We start from the raw sequence: 24,419 nt of genomic DNA on the forward strand, positions 1-24,419 counted from the left end.
TTCTTTGCACTCAGGGAGGGGAACACCTTGTGTGCTCACCCTGTGGTGTCTGTGCAAAGACCCTGAGGTAGGGTCTGACTTGGTGGGAGAAAGCATAACCCATTAGCAATCTGTCCACGGGCAGCAGGAGGCCTGGGAGGAGCCCATTCACTGTTGCCTGGACACTGGGGAGCAGGGCAAGCCTTCAGAGCAGATGTTTAGATGTGAGAGAGCTGGCAGTCTTCTCATCTCCATGGAAACAGAGCTGCAAGTAATGACCTAAACCCGAGCAGTCTGGCTGAGCACTGATGATTTAATAATCTCTCGGGACAGCAGGCCCAGGAAGTAAGCAGTTTCACCATGGTCGGGCCCAGCCTCTCTCTGCCTCACTATCTCTAGGACACTGTCTCTTTTTGAAGGTCATCAACTCCTGGTTGTAAAATGGCTGCTGTGGCTCCGGACAGCACATCCCCATCTGGATGTACTTAAGGCTGTAAGAGGTAGGGTGCCAAGCTCTCCTTGCTTGCCTGTCATCATCAGAGAACCAATCCCTTCCTGGAGGAACCCAGTAGACCCCTGTCCTGTTGGCTGACGCTTACCACAGGACACTCTCGTGGGAGAAGTGTGGATCTAGGACCGCCTGGGATTATTTCCATCACCCTCGATCCCACCCACCAAATCCAGTTACCGTGACAAGGAACTAAGCATGGGTACTAAATGACAGACGTCAGCACGACTGCAGGGCACTGTCCTTGCCGTGGGTGTTCCAAGCAGAGGCTTTGCTGACCCCCAAAGGCTGGGGGTTCCCCGCAGGATAAGCTCACAGGTCTCCCCGGCAGGGGACTGCACAGCGTGCGGGACTTCCCAAGAGGCTCCGCCGACACTGATCCTGTCTCAGAGCGCGTGGGCATTGCCTCTTCCCACCCTCCGTGGGCTACCGACAGGGGTGGAGGAGGGCCGGGAGTGTGCCCAACAGCCTGGCAGCTCACCACGTCAGCGTCCTTGACCCGCCCACAACCAATCAAGCTCCTGAGTGACAGGCAGCTGTGTGTGGTGCTGAGCCGCGGCGCAGGCCAGAACTTGCCCCAGCTGATGAGCCCTCCCCCATGTTCTGTTCACTTCCCCGCCCTCCCGATCAAACGCCCTCTAATCTCTGCCACGTCGTCTCCAGAGCTGCCAGGACATCCTTCTCGAGGTCCACCTCTCAGCCTCCCTCCAGCTCAGGGTTGCCCTGAAGTTTCCCAGTAAAACCACTTTCATTCTGCTTCAGTGGTGCTGAGCCCAAGGACTCCGGCGTGAGCCCCTCCAGCCCCTGGCCAGCCCGTTCCAAGTTCCCAATGGAAGCAAACACCTCAGTGTTCTCAGCAGGGATGTTGCACTGGAAACCTGTGGGACCCTCTCTACTCTGTGCCCCAAATTGTGGAGGGCAGAGTGGCCATGGAGGGAACTCACGTGGGGCTTGGGCTTGGCTGTGTGTATCCCTGGGTCATGTTTTCTCCTGGGACACCTTGGGGGCTGTGCGGATCCAGGACCCACCCGCCTCATGCTGGGCAGAGATCCCAGGGCAGAGAAAGAAGAGCTCATGCTGAACAGAGCGTAACCCATTCACATTTATAGAGACACAAAGGAGGCAGGCGGACGACACATCAGCATTTCTACTCCAGGGAACTGGCCAATTCCGACCAGAACAGCAATCAGGAACATAATTGTACAGCACTGGGGCACGGCATCCACGTGGGCTCAGTCCCACTCCCCGTCCCCCTCGGGGTTGTCCTCGCGAGCTGCCTCCACGTCGTGGAAATGGAAGTTGGCCATCATGTCTCGCACGGCCAGCATCAGCCTGTTCAAGCCTTGGTTGCGGTTCAGACCCCCAGCCCCTCCATCCTCCAGCCTCTCCCCCTACAGCAATGAGACTTGTGTGAGCAGGGGTTGTCCTAGGCCCTAAGGCCCAGTGCTCCCAACCCAGCTTGCCCAGGACCCTGTCGGGAAGAGGAAGCTCCAAACCCAAACAAGGCCAGGCCCCAGCGTGAGGTCAAGGAGCCATGCTGAGCTGAGGGGCCACGGTGGTGGCTATGGTCTCAGACAGGCACGTCCCGGCCTCCTGAACAGGCTGGCTGCTGGGGCCAGTAAAGCCTCTAGACATGCACCACCCCGCATCCCGCCTGAGCCCATGTGGCAAAGAGAGGGCAAGATGTGCTCACATACCTCCATGGTGTAATTGGGTAACAAAGACCGGAAGAAGAGGGCAATTGTGTTTCCATGGCTGACGGGACTCAGCCTGAAAGAGGAAGAAAGGTCAGATGGTGCAGCTGTGCACCCTGCCCTGAGGGGGGTGGGGTGGGGGACACAAAGGCAGCCCACGCAGCATCTGTGCACATGCTCAGGCCTCATGGGGAAGGGCATCCAAAGGGGACGGGCCTTTGGGGACCTGGCTGGTTGAGCTGAGCAGAGTGGAGGGTCACCTGCCACGGCTCAGGTGGCCTGCTTTTGAGAAAAGCCATGCAGGGTACAAAGTGGTCACATGAAGAGAAGGTTCTGGGCTGTGCTGGGGAGTGCCCTTCTGATCAGACATGGTGCTGGAGCCCAGCTCCACCGGACACTTAAGGACTGATGGCCTCGTGTCGGCACAGCCCTCCAACCACTCCTCAGGGCTACACTGTCCAGCAAGGCAGCTTTTTTTCTGAACCTACCAACATTAAAAATGCATGAGTGTCACCTTAACCAATTTGAGAATTTAAGTGGGCGCTATTTCCCTAGAAACATACAGTCCAACTTTTAGAACATAATTCAGTTAAGAAAAAGTCCTTTATCCTACATAATGTGCTCCACTGAGGTCTGGAAAGGACAAGCTTTCTGAAATGGGGAAACCTGTGACTTCCAGATCTAAAATGCTGTGCTGAGAGCCTCTTGGTAAGGCAATCACTCAGCGTGAAAGGCTAGAAGGAAAGAAGAAAGCAGCTTTCCCACGATCCACGGCTAAACGCCGTCCACAAATCCACTGTAGACCTGGGGCTGGCCGCACGGGCCTTTCTCAGTTCTGAGTCCTATGTATCAGCAGTTTCTTACTATGGTTTTTATCGTACATTTATTTCTAGATTCCATAATTAGCCCATCCCCCACTGCACCCGGCACTCCACAAGAGCAGAGGTGACGCGTTACTCTTGCTTCCCACTGTTACCTCCAACAGCTGCCCTAGAACCCAACTGAAAAACGCTCCTCCATCAAACAAGTAAACGAAAGAACGAACGCAGCCGGCGAAAGCTGACCCATGACCCCAGATCACACCATCCTCTGAAGGCCTGTGTCTGGAGGAGGCAGGGAGCCCCAGGGAGCTGGGTGCATGGACTCAGAGCTACCCAAGCAAAGGAGCAAAAGCAGGAGGCAGAGACGTACCTCTCTGGTCTGACGTAGGAGTAGATGGTGTCCAAAGGAGGCAGAGGGTCGAAGCCCATCACAGACTGCGTGGTCACATCCTTCGAAAAGGAAAACAGAACTACCGTGAGCCCCGGTCGCACCCCCAGCAGACTTCCAGCTGATTCCACCCTGGAGTGGCCTCTCCTCGAGGAGTCCGTCAGTCTGACAGAATTGGTGCTTGGCTGTGAGGCTGTGTCTACTGGACTAAGAAACTGGGTGAAGGTGGGGGACAGCCTTGCTTCCACCAGGACACTCACTCTGGCCCACTCAGACGGCTGAGGACACCCGTGGGCAGAAGTGCACGTGCAGCAGGGAAGAAAGAAGATGCCACCATCACCTGTGCCAGGATCTCTTACTTTAGTGCTCCAGGGCCCCCTGAGCCACTCGGCCCCTGCTCTGAGCCCTGGGAGGTCAGACAGCCATGAGCACAGCCCCACCTCTCAGACCCACCCTGTGAGGGGAGGGGGCCCCGCCGGTGACAAAGCTCCCATCCTCAGCCCCTCTCCCTTACCGGGGGAAGGGCGGCAACAGCTTCCTTGACCTCGGACAGGACCACATGGCGGTGGATGTTTCTGGGCGCACGCTGATAGAGCACCTTCCGCCTACAGCCCAGGGAGAAAAGGGACAGCACGTGAACGGAGCCCACCCCAGCCCTGTGGCCACATCTGTGACAACAACCCCGAGCAGATGGGCTTCATTCTTGTGAGGACCCATCAGGCCAAGTGCTGCCCCGGCCCCCCCGCCCCGGCTCCCAGGCCCACCTGCTCTCACACGCTTCCACCGCAGGGTCCCCAGAGTCCACAGCCTGCAGAACCTCGCGGACATTCTCCTCTAGCCAGCTCATGGTGGCGGGCTCCTTCCAGAGGAAGTGTGACCTTCCGAGGTAGAGGCTTACCAGCTGGCTCAGGGCGGGGGGCTGGCTGTGGGAAAGGGGGGGCTTGTGAGCAGAGCCCGCCAGGGCACGCACTCCGCGCACCTTCTGGCACCTGTGGGGAGTGTGCAGGGGCCTGTCCGGCAGCCTGGGGACAGACGCGGCTGCCCAGAGGGGCTGCCAACCTGGGACGTGCCACTGCCCAGAGGTGGGGACACACAAGCATTTACTTCCATACAAAGTACGTATTTTTTTATTAAGTATGAGTTCTTTAATAGAAACGTGAAACAGAAGGAGAGCGTGTGCACGCACGGAGATGCTGGAGGAGCCATGCTGGTCTACTGACAGGGTCTGAGGGTGGCTAGCTCCCATACTGCATGTTTTCCTTTATTTTCCACGAGACATTTGGAAAAGGCAGTCCATGCGCATAGAGATGTGTGAACCGCACTAACAACTGTGGCAATACTAACCCCAACAGCAGGTGCCAGCGTACTGGGCCCCACGCCCTGCCCACTTCTCATCAGGGAGGCTTGTGCTTTGGGCTGCAAGCTGCTCTTGCGCCAGCCAGCTCTGTGTCCAAGCGGTGAGGCGATGTGCCACGTGGACCTGGGACCCAGCCCTCCGCAGTGGGAGAGCAGTCTGGCCACCAAGGTCTCCTGCAGAGAGCAACTGGCAGGACCATCCCAGTGGCAGGAGAGAGCAGCGACAGCTGGCCTCATGAGCCTCAGGTCTGAGTAAAAAGGGTTCCCGGGCTCTGCTCCTAGGGGCCCCCATGACCCCCATGTGGGCAGGCACTGGCCTGTCTTTACCTGATCTCAGCATCCGGTCCGAAGAAGCGGTGAGTGGCGACAGCAGCATCGGGCCGCACGCTGCAGTACTCGAGCAGAGGCAGGAGGACTGCAGGAGGAAGCAGGGGTCCCCAAGGGCATGGTGACGCCAGGGTGAGGCCAGTCTACCCACACCAGCCCCTAGAGGGCCTCTGCCTCCTCGGAAGTGGTCATCTGTCCTGCTGCCTCCCAGTGGCCCCGTCTGCATCTGAGGGGTCGCATCTATGACCCGCCAGGCACACACACAAGGCGTCCTAACCACTGGGATCACACACATTCCACCTGCAGGGTGGTGGGAGAGCCAGCTTGTGGGGATCAGGCCTTGGTCACCCTGTGCCTTGGGCAGAGACAGGCTCTGCCCACTTGTCACAGCGCTCTCCCTCTGAGCACCCGAGGCTTCGCCACAACCATGTCACCCGGAGAACCGTGTCTTCTGAGTGACTCTGCAGGGATGGGCGGAAGCAGGGCTCAGGTGTGCGCCAGGACCCCCCAGGCTGTATGGAAACACCACCGCCAGTTGTCATGTGGCTGCCAACACCCCTGACCCCACACACACAGCCAATGCCCACCAGGGGCCTTGCCTCCTAACTTCATACACCCCGAGGGGGAAGGGCCAGTTCCCCTAAGACTTGGCCAGGCAGCCCTGTGGGTCGGGCCCAGATGTACAAGCAGACATTGAGAACACTGTCCGGTGGGAACCCTCAGTAACATGGGCCTCAGCCCTGCCCTGGCCGCCTCCTCAGACCTTCACCACCCTTGTCTACACCCCTGTCTGTTTTCTCCCCAGCACCACCTGGTGCACCGCCCTTTTCAGCTCGTTCATTCCACGGTCTGTCTTCCTGCCCCAGAAGTGGGGTCCTGCCTGCGTCCTCTGCCTGGCCTGGGACACGGTAGGCTCACGGAGGTGAAGGGGTCACTGAGAGCGGGCTGAGCGTCCATGAGCCACATGGCCTGTCCCTGGCACACAGCCCTCTGTGAAACCGCACGTGGCAGGAGGGCCCAACTCCACCAGGACCCCGACGGGGCAGCAGGCTCTTCTCTGATCTCCTGTCACCACCAAGATCAGCCCACAGGACTCTGTCTCCACATGGGTGCCGGCCTACTACTCCAGGGAGCACAGGGATGGTGGAAGGGCCTCTGCAATCCCAGGACAGACTTGTCTCTACGTTCTTCAACTCAGTGAGAAATGGGATTTGCAGACGGGTCCCTCCTGCACAGTTCTGCTAACCCTAGCAGCTCTTGTCCCTCTCTCTAGAAAACACCCGTCTCCAGAGAGTAAGTTTTATCTCAAACGGTCAATATCAAAACGCTTATCCTAAAACCCCAAGACAGTTCTGTCAGCTTTCGAACTGTGCGTACATGTGTGCGGGCGCTTGCAAGGCTGCACCCACCTCCAGGGAACATGGTGAGCGCCTGTCGGATCAGGACAGAGGCCTGCTCCCTTGCAGAGCTGAGCTCCTGCTCCGGGAGGTCTGCTTGCTGACTCAGCAGGAAATAGGCCAACGGCACAGAGAAGGCGAAATTTGGGAGCTGAGACAGGTTCCGATGAGCCTGCAAGGGCCAGAGGAAAAAAGTCTGGAGCTCTGACATGGCAAAGACAAAAGATGCACAGTTCACAGGCTCCGAAGTCTGAGCCCCAGCAATTAGCATAAGCGCTGTGCTGGCATCTCTTTACTTGGCATAAAGATAACTTCATGGCATGTCTGGGGGCTTTCTCTCGGCAGGAGACAAGTAACAAGGTGGGGGGGGGGCGCGGTGGAGAATCGACAGAGGCGAAATGATCCGGGGGAGGTGGGATCAGGTGGGGTCAGAGGCACCCACCCTCAGGCTGCAGACAGCTTTGGAAGCAGGCAGCCTGTGCTGTCACAGTGGGAAACTCAGAAAGCCCAGGAGGCAGTGAGGGTCGTCCCTCCTCCTGCCGGGAACTGATCACATCGGTGAATGTGGCCGAGCACTTTCCTGGCCTTTCTCTACCTGTACGTAACAGCCAACACATCATGGGCCGGGTTTTCGCCACTGAAGTGGGGCTGTGGTCTCCACAGTCAATAAATGTTCTTCTACAGCCCTGTTGTGGGGGAAGGAGGTGCTCCCTGCAGCTGCATTTTGGGGGGCTCCAGGTTCCCAGAGGTGGGACTCCTCGACCAACGAGCCAAGTGACAGATTTCAAAATGACTTATGTATGTAGTCATTTGTCAATTATGCCCACCAGCCCCACCCAGCTGGAGGTGGTCACCCCCAAGAGAGCACCATCCAACAGGAACACACACTTTCTAGCTACCGAATTAAAACCAGAACAGGTGAAACAAATGTTACTACGGTTATGGTTAACCCAAATACCTAAAATAGCATCACTTCAACACGCAATCACTATGAAGATCACCAGATCACCAGGCGTTTTGTGCCCAACTTGAGGTCAGGCTGGAGGCAGAACCCACGTGCGTGTGTCCACGTGAGCCCGCCCTGAGGGCGCATGTGCACGTGCGGGAGCGGGGGAGACAGCGCACGTGCACACCTACCTCCCACTCCTGGAAGAGACGGATCAGGTACTCGTAGTTGCGCGCCCGCAAGGCCAGGTGGTCGACGAGCAGCAGCATGCACAGGGGGTCCTCGTCCGGCTCCAGGCTTCCGGAGCGGCACAGGGAGAGAAAGCGCAGCGTGGGCCGTGTGGACATTTGCGGGCTCACGGCCACGGAGGACACACCAGCAGCAGCTGTGGGCGCTTACCTCAGGATGAGCTTGCAGAACTCCAGCGCCGTGCGCGGGCAGCCTCGCTTCTCCAGGAAGCTCATCTGTTTGTAGAGGGCCAGGTAGAAGCTCCTAGATCCAAGACAGTTCCTGGTGAATGAGAGCGGCGGCAGCCCCAGAGCCGTACTGCCTGGAGGCCTCGTCCAGCACCGAGTCCACACCCTGCGTGCTCGCTGCGCCGGCACTTCCCGTGCGGCCTAAGCCCCGTGAGTGTTCGCGAGTGTTCCTGTATCTGCAGAGAAGGTGGCGCTCTGCTTGCGGTCTGGGGTCACACAGGTATCCAGGTAGAGAAACAAGCTTCGCCCTTAGCTGAAACCATCCTGGTTTGGGTTTACGGTTTACCCTTTCAGGGAACACGGTCAACCTCTCCTGCGTCATCTGAATTTACCCTCCGGCCCAGGAGCTGCTAGCAGCGCTGCTGCGGATGCCTCAAGTCTGGGGACCTGAGTCACCCCGGCGGACTAGTATTCTTATCAACGACCACCACTCTGCCAGTGCCTGCACATGTCAGTGTTTAATGACCTGTCTCCAAGAACCAAGAATTTAATTGGAAAGATGAACTGAACACACACAAAACCAGACAATCTGTGCGGTGGGTGGGGGGAGGGGTCCGTGTGTCCTGGGACCCAGGCTAACTGCCAAGGCATGGAAACATTCAGTGCTGGAGATGACCAAGAACGCTGGAGGCCATGAGACGGTGAGGAGGGCACCGGGACAGAGGACGCACCATCCCCCCGCAGGGCCCTGAAGGCCAGGCCGAGGGCAGGAATCCAGTGGGTGAGCCTGTTCAGGCCTCCGCCAGTGAGGGCTGGTGCCAGAGTGAGGCTCTGGGGACGGGAGGTGCATCTGTGAGAAGAGAGTGTCATGCAGTCATGACTGCTCAGTCCAGGGAACGGGACCAGGCTGAGTTTGAGCAGCTCAATGATTCAGGAAACAGCACAAAGGGCTGCCCACAAAGCATTCCAGAGCATTTTAAACTCATGGGGCACAGATCCTTTCATCCAAACATACAAGGAAACACAATGACAGACCCCATGATAATGAAGTGGCTTATCAGACTCACTTCTAACAAGGACAGACGTAAGCCCAGGCTAGCCCAATCCACCCATCCTTGAACCCAGCCCTCCTGCCTCCAAGTTGTAAACACAGTGAGATTTCTCGTCATAGCTCTGACACACCTGTCCCCCAAGACACCCACCTGTTCTCAGGTCTGCGGTAATCCAGCCGGCAGGTCCCGCTGGTGAGGCTGAACAGGGGGTGGAAGGCACACTCCATGCTGTACAGCGCTCTCTCTGAGGGTCACACAGATACCAGGGGAGGGCGTCGTGGCCAGCGCGCAGCACTGCAACCCCATCCCCTATGGCTCACAAAGAAAGCTCTCAAAGGAGGAAGGTAATGTAGTGAGGATTCTGGAAAGTTCCATGGCACAGATGTGACCTTGGGGATCATGGATGCCACTCTCTGCATTTACTTCACCCAGAGGTTTGACTTTCTCGACAGAGATACAAACACAAGTCCTCACAAAACCCATATGCACATGCACACAGCAGCTTATTCACATGATCCAAGTGGAAACAACCCACGTGTCCGCCAAGTGTTGGCAAATACACTCAACACGGTCCATCCACGCTATGGAGCGTCACTTGACTGTAAAAGGAGTGAACCCTGAAGACCTTACGGTAAATTAAAGAAGCCAGGACAGGACGCCTGGGCGGCTCAGTAGGCTAAGCGTCTGCCTTCCGCTTAGGTCGTGACCCCAGGGTCCCGGGATCTAGTGCCATATCAGGTTCCCTGCTCAGCAGGGAGCCTGCTTCTCCCTCTCTCTCTGCCCTACTCATGCTCTTTCTCTTTCTCTCTAAATAAAAAATAAAATCTAAATAAAAAAGCAGGCAGGTAGACTCGTGTCATAGGATTTCACTCACAGGAAATGTCCGGAACAGGCACATGCACAGGAACGGGAAGGAGACTTGGATGGGCAGGGGCTGGGGGGGGTGGGGAGGAGTCAGGTGATGGGCGGGGTTTCTCTGATAAGTTACCTAAATGATCAAGATTTGGTGGTGACGCAGGCGTACGACGCTGGCGCTAACTAAACACCAGTGAACAGTGTGCTCTCAATGGTAGAGTCATACCAGTGAACAGTGTGCTCTCAATGGTAGAGTCATACGGTATACGCTCGTATCTCAATAAAGCCGTCGCTTACAAAATATCCTGGCAGGGGCACCTAAGCGTTGGACTCTCGGTTTCGGCTCAGGTCATGGTCTCAGGGTCGTACGCTCAAGCCCCGTGTCAGGCTCCACGTTCACCGCGCAGTCTGCTTGAGATTCTCTCCCCCTGCCCCTCCCCCCACCTCTCTCTCTCCCTTCCTCTCTTGCAAAAAAAAGTCCTGGCAAACCCCTGTGTGCCGGCTGTCACCTTCTAAAAGAGCACCTCCACTCCTCCAGCAGAGGTGTGTGTGGGATCCGAGGCAGAGCAGGGCCGAGTGCCCAGGGAGGCTCTTACCTACGAGGTCTCGGGCCATCTCCTGGTCCTCCTGAAAGCGACAAGCATCGCTGAGCTGCAGAAGTGAGTCAACGTGGTACGGGCTGGTCTGGAGCAGAACCTTGGAGCAAAGAGGGAACGCTGATGGGGCTATGGGTCATGCCTCCTGGAGAGCAGCCAGCAAGGCACCAGCCCCAGGCAGGCTTTTCTTTCAGGCCCTGAAACCTTGGGAAAACACCACAAAGGGTGACATCCACCACTCCCTCACCTCAACCCAAGCTCATCACTGCTGCTAAGCTGAGTCACTGACCAGGCCTGCGGTGGGAGCTAGGGACTCTATGCTCTGGGATCTCCACCTTCACCCCCTGCCACTGCCCCCAACAAGCAGCCGTGGGAAGATGAGGCGAGTCCTCAGAAGCCCCTTGCCAAGACCCCCAGCCCCCATGATGCAGGCGTACAATGGGGGTCAGAGGAGCCAGAAGGACAAAGTGCTTTTGGGCTGAGGGACCACAGGCTGGGATCCAAGCCCAGGGCAGCCTGGATAGTTGAGGAGACGATGCAGGCTGGGCGAGCACCCTCCCGAGGGGGACACACGCACCACGATGTTGTTGGGCTCCATGGACTCCACGGCAGCCAGGAACTTGTGCTGAGTCTGCTGGTATTCCTCACTGTGCTCAAACGCAAAGGAGGAGAGGCCTTTCTTGGACTCCAGCAGCCGCATCGACAGACCTGCGGAGAGCACAGCATCAGGCCCCTCATGGCGTTCCTGTCGAGGACTCTGTGCACACTCCACTTGAGTCCCCACCAGAGTGTCTACTTTCCCAGAATGCCTGGGACACAGGTGGCACCACCCCCCTCTCATCTGGCTGGATTTGAACACTGGGTAGAGCCCAGATCCAAGTGGGCATGGGAGACCGTGCAGTGGAAGCCCTTTCTCCTCGCTCCAGAGACTGGCTGTACAAGACCCAGCTTCTTCTGAGGAACCTTCAGTAGCTTCATGAAATAGGTGAGTGGTTCCAGGCTACCCTCCTGACGGCCCCACCAAAGGCCAAGGCCTGTAGCACGACAGAGCCAAGGAGACCTCGTCTGCCCTGGCTCAGGGGCTTCTGCTAAGCAAAGTGGGGATGAAAGAAAAGGGGAGACAAAACACGTCCACCAGGAGCCAGGGCTTCCCGTGTCCTCACTGCTGGCACACAGGACACAGGGGCAAGGCACGGCCGTTGCACGCTCCTTTCACGGTGACAGCGGGTACCTCTGCCTCCACCCCGTCCCGCCCCAGTCGGGCCCCATGACCCAAGGGCTCTCAGATACGTGGCATTTACTCCACACCCCAGACCTTTCTGCACTGTTGTTTAAGTTATACGGACTTACTAGTTGGCAACAAAATAATAGACTATCACACTTGTATGATGAACTAGATTGCTTCCAATGATACAATACCCACAGGAAAAAAGAAAAAGGTAGAAAAAAAGCTGCATGAAAACCTATTTGAGAAAACACGCAGCTGGTGTGTGAGGGAGAAGGGATCCTCGGTCCTCCGGCACCAGGCCACGGTGCGCCCTCACACGCCCGCGCCCCAGCTCTGCAAAACCACACAGCCCCTCACCTGGTTTGGTGTACCGTGGCCATGTGCTCTTAGGGGTCGTTAGCCATGTACACTTGGGGTACACACGCTGCCTCTGCCTCGGCCTGGGGAGAACAGACATGGTCACAGCTTCACCTTCACTGCCTGACCTCTGCAGGGACCATGGAAGCCAAACCGTGGGGAAGGGAAGGGCGGGGGCGAGGGTAGCACAGGCATGACCAGGACCCGATGCAGTGTTAACAGGACCACTGCCAGACGAAACTAGAAACTGTCATCTAAATGATCGACCAACCACAGAAAGAAAGAAAAAGAGGAAATTCACAGTCCTGCAAAATGGTAGAAAAGAAAGGTAAAAAGGAAACCAAAATTTAACACCGGAAATAAAGAGCCCAAGGAGAACGAGCCTGTAGGCACCCCCACGGAAGGAAGTGAGCTGTGTCCCCGTGGGTGGGGCTGGACAAATGCGATGCTGGCTGGGCACAGAGGGCAAAGGGTGGGCCTCTGTCTTGAAGTGGGTCTTCTCCTCCCCTCTCAAGATGCCCTCAATGCGGCAATAGGTTTTGAAAAGGGGAAAATGGTAACCACGAGAAGAACCGGTGTAGCAGGGCACTGATGTCCACACGCTTCTGGGTGGGAATGAGCAAGACAGAGAGCACGAGGAGGGAGCAGGGGAGGGAGGTCTGGCTCGAGAGGCTGCGCGTCCTGCCCTCTCTCCTCCGCCATGCGCTCCACCTCCATTATTGGGGGCTCTGCTGCGGGTGCCAGACCGCCCCCTTAAGGCTGTGGCTGCAAGGAGGAGTTACTGCACTATTACTGATGCTTTCTTCCTTTTTTTTTTTAAAGATTTTATTTATTTATTCGACAGAGATAGAGACAGCCAGCGAGAGAGGGAACACAAGCAGGGGGAGTGGGAGAGGAAGAGGCAGGCTCCCAGGGGAGGAGCCCGATGTGGGGCTCGATCCCGTAACGCCGGGATCACACCCTGAGCCGAAGGCAGACGCTTAACCGCTGTGCCACCCAGGCGCCCCTGATGCTTTCTTTCTTAAGCTGAGTAATGGGTATGTGGACACATGGACATTCTTCTCTATACTTTCTTGAGAATCTGAACCATTTCTTTAAGAAGAAAAATATTGAATAAGAATCCAGCTTGTATTAGGAATAAGATAAAAAAAAGCATGTTTCTTCTCCCAACAAGTATGTAAAACTGCAGGAGAAAAAACATGGTACCTGAAAAGCATGATCAAAATCTGAAGAAAACTCATTATTACCTCTAAAATATTGAGTGCTAGCCCTGAAATCTTGACCAGGTTATTTTTTTTTTCTCAATCAGCAGCAAAACCCACATGGGTTTAGATTCTGGGATAAATCTGATCTTCGTTAATGTAACAGTTCTCAGTGGTTGACGGCCTGTGGTCGACGCAGCGAGAAATGCTCTGAGCATGAGGGTCTGTTTGCAGGACTTTGTGTAGGAGGGTGTGGGTGTTCAGCGTTCCGGACCCTCCAGCACCGACTCCACTTCTGACCTAACCGGGAGCTTGGATGCTCCGAACTGCCTGGTCCCTGGAACCGCAGGGATAGCCCAGCCCTGCAGTGAGCTGTCCATAAGGTCCAGAATGAGGGGAGGTGGGCAGACACGAGCAGAGCAGCGGGAGGGCAAGCATGCCTGGTAGGCCTGTCACTGGAGGCCGTCAGAGAAAGAGCTGGCACATACCCTCTGCAGATTCCAAAGTGGCCGCCAGAGAGGACAACCAGAAACACACTGAGTCTGTCTTTGTGCAGAATAAGGAATGAGGGAGACGAGGGAACCGGATCTTCTCAGGGAAGCCTTTGGTGGGACTCAAAGAATTAAATCAATATTCTCAAAGTATACTACTACCATAAAAATAAATATGATTACAGTGAACTATGATCTGCACAGAAACAAGACCAGGCCTAAGTGTGGAGAAACGGCAAAAAGGAACCAAGCAGAGGCAAACCAGTGGAGCCGGGGTGGGGGAGAGACACAACATTCAGCCTAGGATGGCCCAGGTGACAAAGAGGACCATCTCCAAGTGAAAATGTTTTTCATCAATATTCCAAAAGAAGACAAAGTCAGAAATCCTTGTGTCCTGAATAACTTAACACCCAAGATAAAACCAAAAACCATTAGCAAATAACAAGAAAAGGTGCTCCATCTACACATTACACAGAATCTAAAACTCCTAACTGTACTGCAGGTCAGAGAAGAAACACTCAGACAGGAGGTGGGCTAAGGAACTTGGAGGGCAGCGGAGAGACTGGGGAGCTAATGCAACATGGGGATACCAATTCCCTAGAAATGACCACTCAGATGCAGGGAGACTGCAGCCAACAGATAGGCCAACACCCATCCCCTGGGGCAAGTGCATTCCCCTCGCACGCCAGGGTGTGAAAAATCGTGCCTCGAACCCAGCCATGCAGAACCAGGTGGTGTGGCATGCCAGCAGAGTTCTGTGGTTCTGGGGAGCAAGATGCATGTGCAGAGAGGCCCTAGACGGGTGCCACAAGCTCTCCTGTCTCCTGAATGGTTATCTTTGGGGGGGGGGTGTCAAAAGAGACAATTCTAATTCTAAATTGCCTCAATTTTTTTTTTTAAGATTTTATTTTAGAAAAAAAGAGAGAGCATGAGAGCATATGCTTGTGGGGGGGGGGCAGTGGGAGAGAGAGGGACAAGCAGACTCCCCACTGAGTGCAGAGCCCAATGTGGGGTCCGATCCCAGGATCCCAAGATCATAACCCAAGCTGAAAACAAGAGTCAGATGCCCAAGCGACTGGGCCACCCAGATGTCCCTTGCCTCAGTATTTTTATAATAAGTATTTGAGAAGTGGAGTCGGTGCTGGAGGGTCCGGGATGCTGAACACCCACCTCCTACACAAAGTCCTGCAAACAGACCCTCATGCTCAGAGCATTTCTCGCTGCGTCGACCACAGGCCGTCAACCACTGAGAACTGTTACATTAACGAAGATCAGATTTATCCCAGAATCTAAACCCATGTGGGTTTTGCTGCTGATTGAGAAACAAAAAATAACGTGGTCAAGATTTCAGAGCTAGAAGCTCAAAACTTTAGGACCTCCAGAATCTTTGTAAAACTGTGTCTCACGTGCTAGCAAAGGCAGTGTGAGGGATGGAGCCCAATGGTTACTGAGAAGGTCACACATCAACTTCTCCCTGACCCTTCAGGTTCTTGAGAACTAAAAATCCTAAGGCTTTCCTTTTGCAAGGGGCCTATCTATCCTCCCCCAAGGGTTTAGAGGCCTTGAGAATGCTCCCTCCCCTTTTTGAGAACAGAGCCGGTGTTGACCTTACCTTTGTTCCCCCAGGACAGCTCGAGCACCAAAATACCTTTTCAGTTCTGTGTCTGGATTCAAGTGTCTAGAGAATTGAAAATTTTACAAAGAAAAATGAAGATTAGTTCTTCTACAACGATTCTGGGAGTTCTGAAAGGTCACATAAAACCCAGGATGAAGGACAGCTATTCTGACATGAAAGACAACTGGCAGGCCTGTGTTCCTCAAAAATCACGCTAAATGGGAACAGAGGCGATCAGGACAGGGGCCGAGTCAGAGCAGCCTCAGACCTACAGACTAGATCAAGGTGTGTCACTGACTCAGAAAAAAGACGGCTTTTTGAACACTGGGGACAGTCTCTTTCGTAGGACAGGGATACTTTATCACAGAACAACATCTTACTTCAATACTGTTCAAGAAAAAAACATTCCCAGATATATAAAGCTAAGGGACGTGTCCTTGGAAACAGAATTTCCCCTTTCCCACTGCCTAAATGTTTGGCAATAAACCTATATCGCTTTTAAATATAGGAAGTTTCCATCTTTTTTAAATGTTATTTTTCCTTTTCAGGGAGTCTGTGTCTCAGGAGGAAGAGGAGCTGGTTACCTGTGTTCCACGTATAGGACGTGCTTCTTGGAGCTCAGGGGAGGCGGCCCGGGGCGGTTGTAACCACTGCTGTCCTCAATCCTTTCCAAGATGCGATCGATATCTTCCAGCCCATTTTCCTAAAAACACCAGAACAACCTATTACAGGCACCTGGGTGGCTCAGCCGTTAAGCGTCTGCCTTCAGCTCAGGTCGTGATCTCAGGGTCCTGGGATCAAGTCCCACATTGGGCTCCCTGCTCAGCGGGGAGCCTGCTTTCCCTCTCCCACTCCCCCTGCTTGTGTTCCCTCTCTCGCTGTCAAATAAATAAAATCTTAAAAAAAAAAAAAGAACATATTAATCACCACACTAACTTTATTTTGAACATCATAACAATCAATAACAAAATGATTTTTATGAGGAACAAGCATCATATCGCGTTTACTTCCTGAAAAACAGTATAATCCAAATACTGTGTACTGCATATATATTTAGAAAAAAAGAGAGGTGCTTCATTAGAGGAAGCTCAGAACTGGCAGGATCACAGAACCAGAAGGAGCCTTGACATAACTCCATCACAAGCATGACTGCTCACCCTACAGGTGTGCCCCCCTCTTGGGACTGGACTACCAGTGCCAGCTCCAGATAGCTACGACCCCCTCAGGAGATACAGAATGAGACGGTGAAGAATGAACGAAACAGATGTTCTGACAAGACCATGCAATCAGTCCATCGGCACTAGAAAAAGGTCAGGGCACAGGAGCAACAGACTAGAAGGGACTCTGCCAGCCAGAGAATGTCACTTCAGATGGTGGCCAGGAAATGGAAAGCACAGACTGAGGTCTAACCCTCAAGGAACAAATGAACAAACAAGCAAAATTTGGTTAGTGACTTTCCCTGACCTCCGAATTATATTCCTAACAGAAAGGAACCAAAATGTCAAATAAAAATGAATTGCTTCTAATACCACTTTGAGAAACAGACAGATGTACGTACCAAAATTTCTCCTGTAGTGTTTTTCTTATTTTTCTGTTTCTTTTTCTTCTTTCGGAGTTTGCCACTTATATTAGACTAACAAAAGAAGCACATTTTGGTCAATGGAAAGAGACAATAAAATCTTAAAATGGGACAACGAAAGCAGCAAGCTACAGAGGGACATGGGAACACAGGCTTGGCAAGCCCCCCTCCCTCCCCAAATGTCCTGTGAACTCACTTACTTCTAACACATACCTCCTACCGGCCTGCAACTCTGGGCCGATGTCCAACTTTCTCCTTACTCCTTCTTGAGAGGACTCAGGGCTTCCCAGGACCTCAAGAGGCTCACAGGGTCCAAACCATCCACTCACCTGCCCTCTGCTTTCATCTTTCACGTTCCCAACCACCGTCCCCGCCGCCCTGAGCCACCCTGGAGACCGGGGCCCCTGCACCGAACCCCCCCCCCTACACCCTTGGTGCCTCTACCTGGCTGCCTCCTTCCCTGCAGTGTAAGTCCCCCACCACCCTGAGGATGGTCATGTGTCCTACTCTACGCCATAAGTCAGGTCTCTCCAGCTGCACTTGTCCATCCGTTCCTGTCACCCTCTCAACTAGAGGTTCCCGGAAGGCAGAGTTGTCCCCAGAACCCAGCAAGCTCGCAATAAGCACTTGCTCTGCAAACAAGCAAAACATCCCCTTAGAGACCCTTTCCCACGCCATGCACAACAACCAGACCCCAGCACTAACCTGATCTATGCATTTCCTGCAAGTATGGCCACCCAGGGCCCTGTCCACCTAACCAGAGCTCCAGACGCACAGTCACAAATAACACACACGCTGTGTAGGAGAAGCAGACCCTCCCGAAGGGTGAAGGCGAGGCTTGAGCCCGGGAAACTTGTCTAGGGGAGCCAGTACATGCTCCCCGTGACGCCCACAACTAGTCTTGAGGATTTCATGCAAATCTTAGCAGGGGTGCCAAGGAAACTGTGGGGCCACTGAGACCCAGAAAGTGATAGCAGAGAGTGTGCGTGGCTGGTCCCCATACCTGCTCTGGGGGAGCTGCCTTGTCAGCCACTTCTCCAGCTTTCTTGCTGTCTGCACCTCCACTCTGGGACCTCCTTTTGTTCCCTGACACCACAGCATCTGTGAGCAGACAATCAGGTCTCTCCCCATTCAGCACAGGTCCCTCCTCAAGGTCTTCAATGTTTATCTGGAAAAACAGATGGGAGAGAACAAGGGTGTTCCATGCATCCCAGTCCCGGAGTAAATGCTGATACTTGGCTGTGTCAGACTGCAACCTACGTCTGTGTGTCTGGCAAAGCCGCAGTGCTCACCTCAACAAGCTCTGGTTCAGGGTCATTTTAGTCAATGAACCCAGAGAATGCTGGGGCCCTGGGTGGCTCCATGTCTGTCTGCCTGCCTTCAGAGCTGACATAATGAAGAAGCCCCAAACATTACAACCTATCTCCCTTACGGAGCACCACTCTAGGGCAAAGACTGTTAATACATTTGTTCGGCCAACGCATTAACGTTCTTTCCTCCTGCTGGGAGTTCTAGCTCAGCCCACCTACACTAGCTGACAGGACAGGGACCTAAGGGGAAGAAAAGGTACGTAAGGACTGACTTACCTAGAAACTCTTCCCTGAGAGTAAAGACAGCTCACACAACAGAACCTTACATAGCAGTGAAAAGGAACGAACTGTGCACACAACACACACGTGTGCTCACAACACACACACACACACTCTGGAGAAGTTCTGGCCCTTCAGTCAGTCAATGAGTAAACAAACAAAAGAGGCCAACATGGAATAAATAATGACCATGTTTCATCAACTAGATGGGACGGACCCATCTGGTGCACTGAGGTCCAAAAACAAATAAAACTGAGTCTTCAATTTAGGACAGCTGAAAGATATAAAGCTCAAAACATAAAACAAAATAAAAATAACATCTATTTAACCCCCACAACCCTGAGAGAACATTTTTTTTTTTAAACTGAGATCAAGGGGTGCCTGGGTGGCTCAGTCGGTTAAGTGTCTGCCTTCGGCTCAGGTTGTAGTTTCCAGGGTCCTGGGATGGAGTCCTGTATCGGCTTCCTGCTCACCGGGGAGTCTGCTCCTGCTTCTCCCTCCCCCCCCTCGTGCTCTCCCCGCGCCCCCCACCCCCCCGCACTTGTACTCTCTCTCAAGTTAAAAAAAAAAAAAAAGATTTAGTTATTTGGGAAAAAAAGATTTATTTATCTGAGAGTGAGCAAGTGTGCACTGGGGCGGGGGACAGGCAGAGGAAGAGGGAGACAGACTCCTGTGCAGACTCCCTGCTTGGCACACAGCCCAAGGTGGGGCTCAATCTCATGACCTGAGCCAAAGGAGAGTCAAACACTTCAATGACTGAACCACCCAGGTGCACCCCCCCTTATGATTTTCTTAATAACATTTTTTCTCTAGCTTACTGTAAGCATACAGTATATAATACATACAACATAGTTTCTACATTATCAATAAGACTTCCAGTAAACAGTAAGCTATTAGTAATTAAGTTTTGGGGGAACCCAACATTGTAGGCAGATTTTGAACTGCTTGGGGGTCAGTGCCCCTAGCCCCAGTGTTGTTCAAAGGCTAAATGTAATTCTTTGTCCAATATTCATCTTCCTCACTTAGAGGGAAAAATTTTCAAAACCATCACATCTGATTGTTTTCAAAAGTGTATTTGTGTGGTTTTTAGCAGTCTCTCAAAGTAGTCCTTGACTCCCAAAATACTGAGTTCCATTCAGCATCATCCCCGACGCTGGACGCTATGCTATGCTGGACAACTTGAACTATACGTTTAAAATGGTGAATTTATCATGTATACGTTGCTCTTCAATAAAGTTGGTTTTTAAAAACTACTCTGAGGGGGCGCCTGGGTGGCACAGCAGTTAAGCGTCTGCCTTCGGCTCAGGGCGTGATCCCGGCGTTCTAGGATCGAGCCCCACATCAGGCTCCTCCGCTATGAGCCTGCTTCTTCCTCTCCCACTCCCCCTGCTTGTGCTCCCTCTCTCGCTGGCTGTCTCTCTCTGTCAAATAAATAAATAAAATCTTAAAAAAAAAAAAAAAACTACTCTGAGGTAGAAAAACGATTTCTAATCTAAAGCCAAAAAACTCACCAAAGAGCCAGTCACGAGGACAAATTCATAAACTAACAAAGGACAGTGTCTCTCAGCTCTGCTTTCCTGTCCTCAGGGGAACACTGCTGGCCCCTGGAAATGTTTCTAAGTAAACTACTTAGGGTCACGTTTCTACCTAAGTCCTGCTGCACCCTTCACTTGGTTTCTAGTATCATTTAATATCTACGTTTGCTGAGTGTTGGCTATATGCCCAGCCTGGGCTACAGGCTGCCCATGTAACGCCTACATCACTCATGACAACTCCATGAAGTAAAGTCGGATCATCCCTAAGAAACAGGGAAACCAAAGCTTGTATTGGCTATCTTGCCCACATTCTCACAGCTTTGAAGAGGTGGGGCTGGGATTCAAACCTAGGCCCTCCTGACCCCAAAGCTTGGAGGCGTACATTCTGCCTGCAGACAGTACCTGCCGGTCCTCTCAGAGGAAGTGCTGACTCATGCAGGAACTTTTCTGCAAGCCTGGGTGCCAGACACAGGGTGATGCGGACACGTTAGGGAACGGCAAAGTCTCTGTCCCCACAAAGCTTATATGTCAGCAGGGAAACAAAGCAACACCAAATTAAAAACAACAACAGGTAATTTGTAGAGTATGTTCTGCATTCATTGCCAAGGTAAAATGAGAAAGAACAGAAGGGAAATGGGAGGGTGGGGGTAACCGTCATTTTTTTTTTTTTCAAGATTTATTTATTTTAGAGAGTGAGCGTGGGAGGAAGGGGGGGCAAAGGGAGAGGAACAGAAAAAATCCTCAAGCAACTCCCTGCAGAGCGCAGAGTCCGAGGACACGGGGCTTGATCTCACAACCCTGAGATCAGGATCTGAGCCGAAATCAAAAGTCGGATGCTTAACCAACTAATTGTACTTTTAAAGCAGGTAGGAAGGGTAGGCAAGACTGAGAAAGCAACATCTGACCAAAACCTGAGGAAGGAGGAGTAAGCCATATGACAGCTGCATACAAGGCGTTAAAGGCAAAGGAGACAGCAAAGGGGAGAGATTACTACGGCTAGAGCACAGCAAACAAGATTATAAAGAAATGGGGTAGGAGAGTTCTCAGGGCGAACTCGGTCACCTTGGAGCCATTGGGGGTTAGTGAAGAAAGGAGGGCTAAGGTCAGACACGTGCCTAACAGGGTCACTGTGGCTGCTGCACTCAGACAGACTGCAAAGGAACAAGAGCAGAAGCAGGACTAGGTAGAAGGATGGTGACGATCCAGGCCACAGGCCATGGTCACCCCCTAGGTGCTGCACCTGGGGCTGCCACAGGACTTCCCAATGGTCTGAGTGTATCGTGAGAGAGAGAGCAGCTCAGGGATGCCTTCACGTTGCTGGCATGGACAAGAGGAAAAATGGACACGCCCTCCACAGAGACAGAGAGGGCTGGAGGAGGCAGAAAGGGCAGTTAACATTTGGACACACTGGGTTTGAGATGTCTGTGAAAGGTCTAAGAGGAGACAGATGTTGAGCTGGATGCAGGAATCCCAAGACCCGGAAGGGCAGCTGAGCTGGTGATATCAACATGAGAAAACGGAAGGGGAACACACACAGCGGATTCGGAGCAGGTAGAGCCCTTGAGTCCCTCTGACATGATCTCACCGGGAGGTCCACATCAGTATTCCTCCTCTCCCTTCACACATAAGCACCTGCCACTTTCTCCATTTCTCCCAAACACTCTGCCTCCCCTGTCCATTTACCCTCCTTTCTTCCTCAGCAGAAACATGAACTTGCTTCAGAGATGAATACCATGACATGGTTAAGAGTACAAGTTTTAGGGGCACCTGGGTGGCGCAGTCGTTAAGCGTCTGCCTTCAGCTCAGGGCGTGATCCCAGAGTTCTGGGATCGAGCCCCACATCAGGCTCCTCCGCTATGAGCCTGTTTCTTCCTCTCCCACTCCCCCTGCTTGTGTTCCCTCTCTCGCTGGCTATCTCTCTCTGTCAAATAAATAAATAAAATCTTAAAAAAAAAAAAAAAAAGAGTACAAGTTTTAAGTTAGGAAGCCCAGATCTACTCTGCAGCCGTCACTACCTCGTCTGCACAAGGGGGACAATATGACCTCCCTCCCAGATAACAAGAATCCTATGACACAGCAGCAGTGCCTGGAATGTCTAAGTGTCCTCCAAGGGAAAGCTACTAGTGTTAAAGTCTACATTTGGGGAATATGGGAAACAGAAAGCACAATCTGATCAAATGTCCACGGAGATGGCCGACTACAGCACAAACTGGTTTCAGCGTGTGAACAAGTGAGATGGGAAAGACGACTTGGGTGTTTTTAGAGAAGTCAGAAAAATGGCAAATTTAAGGGCACATGATGTGACAGAAATACTGGGGAGACAAACTGCTGTGAGTCCAATTGTGGGAGCTGGGAGATGAGCACATGGAGGTTAATACTACTTTTGTTTTTGTACGTTCGAAACTTTATAATAAAAAATGTCAAGAAGAAAGAGAAACGACAAGAAACAGGGTCAGAGGGGAGGTAGTTACTTCGAGTCTCAGAATCAGAACAGGCGGAAGGAGACCATATGGAGAACCTGAGGAAAGGACTTGGTCCCACCTCCACCACAGACTACACGCTGAGGCTCTCGCTTAAGAGGGAAGGCTACTAAGCTCGAAACCCAACTCCCAGACTGGCAGCCCACACTCCCTGCCATCTAATGATGGGCTCCTAACCTGCCAACTTTACGCAGAGGTTAGGAGCAATCGCAAGACCAAGAAAGCGCTTACAAAGGGTCACGGTTTCTCCACGATCCTCAGACCTACTGCTGTGTGTTCAACCACTCGGGCACACCCCGGAGAGGATCCAAGGTGAGCAAAACAGACACGTTACCTGCCCGCACAGGGACGTCAGAGAAGCGAGAATAAGACGATGCACGCACGTGCACAAGTACTGACTGAGGCCAGCTAAAGAAGCCCCGGTGGCGTTTACTCCTTCAATTCACATCCATCGTGTTATTTCTGGGCCAGACACCTGCTGCGGGGGACCCAGTGATGAGCAAAACACCCAGTCCTGGGCTGTGAAGAGTAGACAAGACTGTCTGCAATAGCCCTGCGAGTGCTTGGCGTAGGCAATGCTCAACCCTGAAATAAAGCGAAGAGCCCCCAGATCCTGAGACGGGAAGCCCCGCCCACCGTGCTGCGGACCCGCCCCCTCGGCATCACGACCACGCCCACTCCGCTGCAGCCCAGACCGCGATTGCCCTGCCTTCTCGCCGCAGCCCGAACCCGACGTAGCCACGCCCACCACATTGCCCGCCCCACCCACCCCCTTAGCACCGCCCCCGCTGCAGCCCAGACCAGGTATCGCCCCGCCCCGTGACGTCACGGACACGCCCCCTCCCACCGCCCCCTCCCACCACCCCCACCCAAGGCAGCCCCGTTCCTCACCAGCTCGAACCGGTTGTTGACGCAAACGCCCTCCTTTCCTGCGCTCCGGGGGCGTCGGCCACCTGGACCCCGCTTTGGACCTTCTTCTTCCGCATCATCGTCATCGTGGAGGACAAACTGCAGGGCGCCGGGCCCGAGGGGCTCCTGGCCGCGCTGTTCCCCCCTCAGCCTCCGGAGGGCCCGGCGCGACATAGGACCCAACGGCCGCTGACGTCTGGAGACCGGGAGAAGGAAGAGCACACAAGAGAACGGCTGGCGCGCCTGCGCACTTACGGCGCGCTGGCGCGAGGCTGGCGTGTCGCGTCTGCGCGCTGAGGTTCTCCGGAACTTCCTCTCCGTCAACAGGGGCATCAAAGAAGGTGCGGGCGCGTCCAGGCCAGTTCTCGCGCGACTTGGGCGCCTCCGCGCGGCGGTCCCTCGCAGTACCCGCGCTGGGTGTCTCCCGGTCTTCCGGAGGCGTGTCCACGACCGCTGTCGGGCCGGGGCGGGGGCTACACGGGCTCCGAGCCATCTGCACCAGATCCTAGACCCTGCTCTCGGTGCGGGCTCGCTGCGCGGGAGGAACCTGCCGGTGGGGCTAGGTGAGGAGGGCCTGCGCGCAGGTGGGCGCACTCCCTCGTGACGTTCCGCCTGTGGCGGTGCAGAGGGGACAGACTGCTGGGCGACCTGGAGGGCAAGTGACTGCTCTCGGTCTGCCTCCACGGCTGCAGGCGGGACATGTCTTTCCTTATTAAAAGTAAACACATCCAAACCGAGAAGCTTCTCAAAGCCGCAGATTTCTGGACCTCTTCCTCCCTGGGATAGATTGAAACCGAATCTTAGGGGCCGTCCTGGGAGTTTGGCTTTGTGGTCGTTAATGCGTCCCAGGTGATTCTCCTGTTCGTCTAGGTGTCTAAGGTGGAGGCTCGCCACCCTTACTGTGTTTTAACCTCCTGGGGAGATTTTTGCAATAAAGATCAAGGACCCATCCCTAGCAATTCCGAGGTGGGGTTAGGCATTGATATTTTTTAAAAGCTCTTCAAGGATCATTAAAATGTGCAGGCAAGATTGAGAACTCGTGCAGTGCAGAGGTCCAAATGCAGGAGCAAGAGGATTTGGTGTTAAGTGTGTTAGAAGA

The 24,419-nt window shown here is 53.7% G+C and overlaps 1 protein-coding gene across 1 annotated transcript; it reads right to left on the reverse strand.

Moving 5' to 3' along the window:
- Positions 1 to 1,576: 1,576 nt before the first annotated feature.
- On the reverse strand, positions 1,577 to 23,817 carry TCF25 (TCF25 ribosome quality control complex subunit). The gene is made up of 18 exons (XM_045772646.2): positions 23,303 to 23,817; positions 17,811 to 17,975; positions 16,787 to 16,861; positions 15,813 to 15,931; positions 15,226 to 15,291; positions 11,921 to 12,003; positions 10,913 to 11,043; positions 10,336 to 10,435; positions 9,035 to 9,128; positions 7,816 to 7,908; positions 7,608 to 7,713; positions 6,483 to 6,642; positions 5,074 to 5,161; positions 4,155 to 4,313; positions 3,905 to 3,995; positions 3,373 to 3,452; positions 2,185 to 2,257; positions 1,577 to 1,878 (listed from the first exon to the last, which is right to left on the reverse strand). The coding sequence occupies exons 1-18, from the start codon at positions 23,651 to 23,653 to the stop codon at positions 1,720 to 1,722; spliced, it is 2,193 nt and encodes a 730-aa protein (XP_045628602.2). The 5' UTR covers positions 23,654 to 23,817; the 3' UTR covers positions 1,577 to 1,719.
- Positions 23,818 to 24,419: the final 602 nt, after the last annotated feature.

Source organism: Ursus americanus, chromosome 21 (genome assembly GCF_024610735.1).
Source record: "Ursus americanus isolate L20-20 chromosome 21, mUrsAme1.1.p, whole genome shotgun sequence".
NCBI lineage: Eukaryota > Metazoa > Chordata > Mammalia > Carnivora > Ursidae > Ursus > Ursus americanus.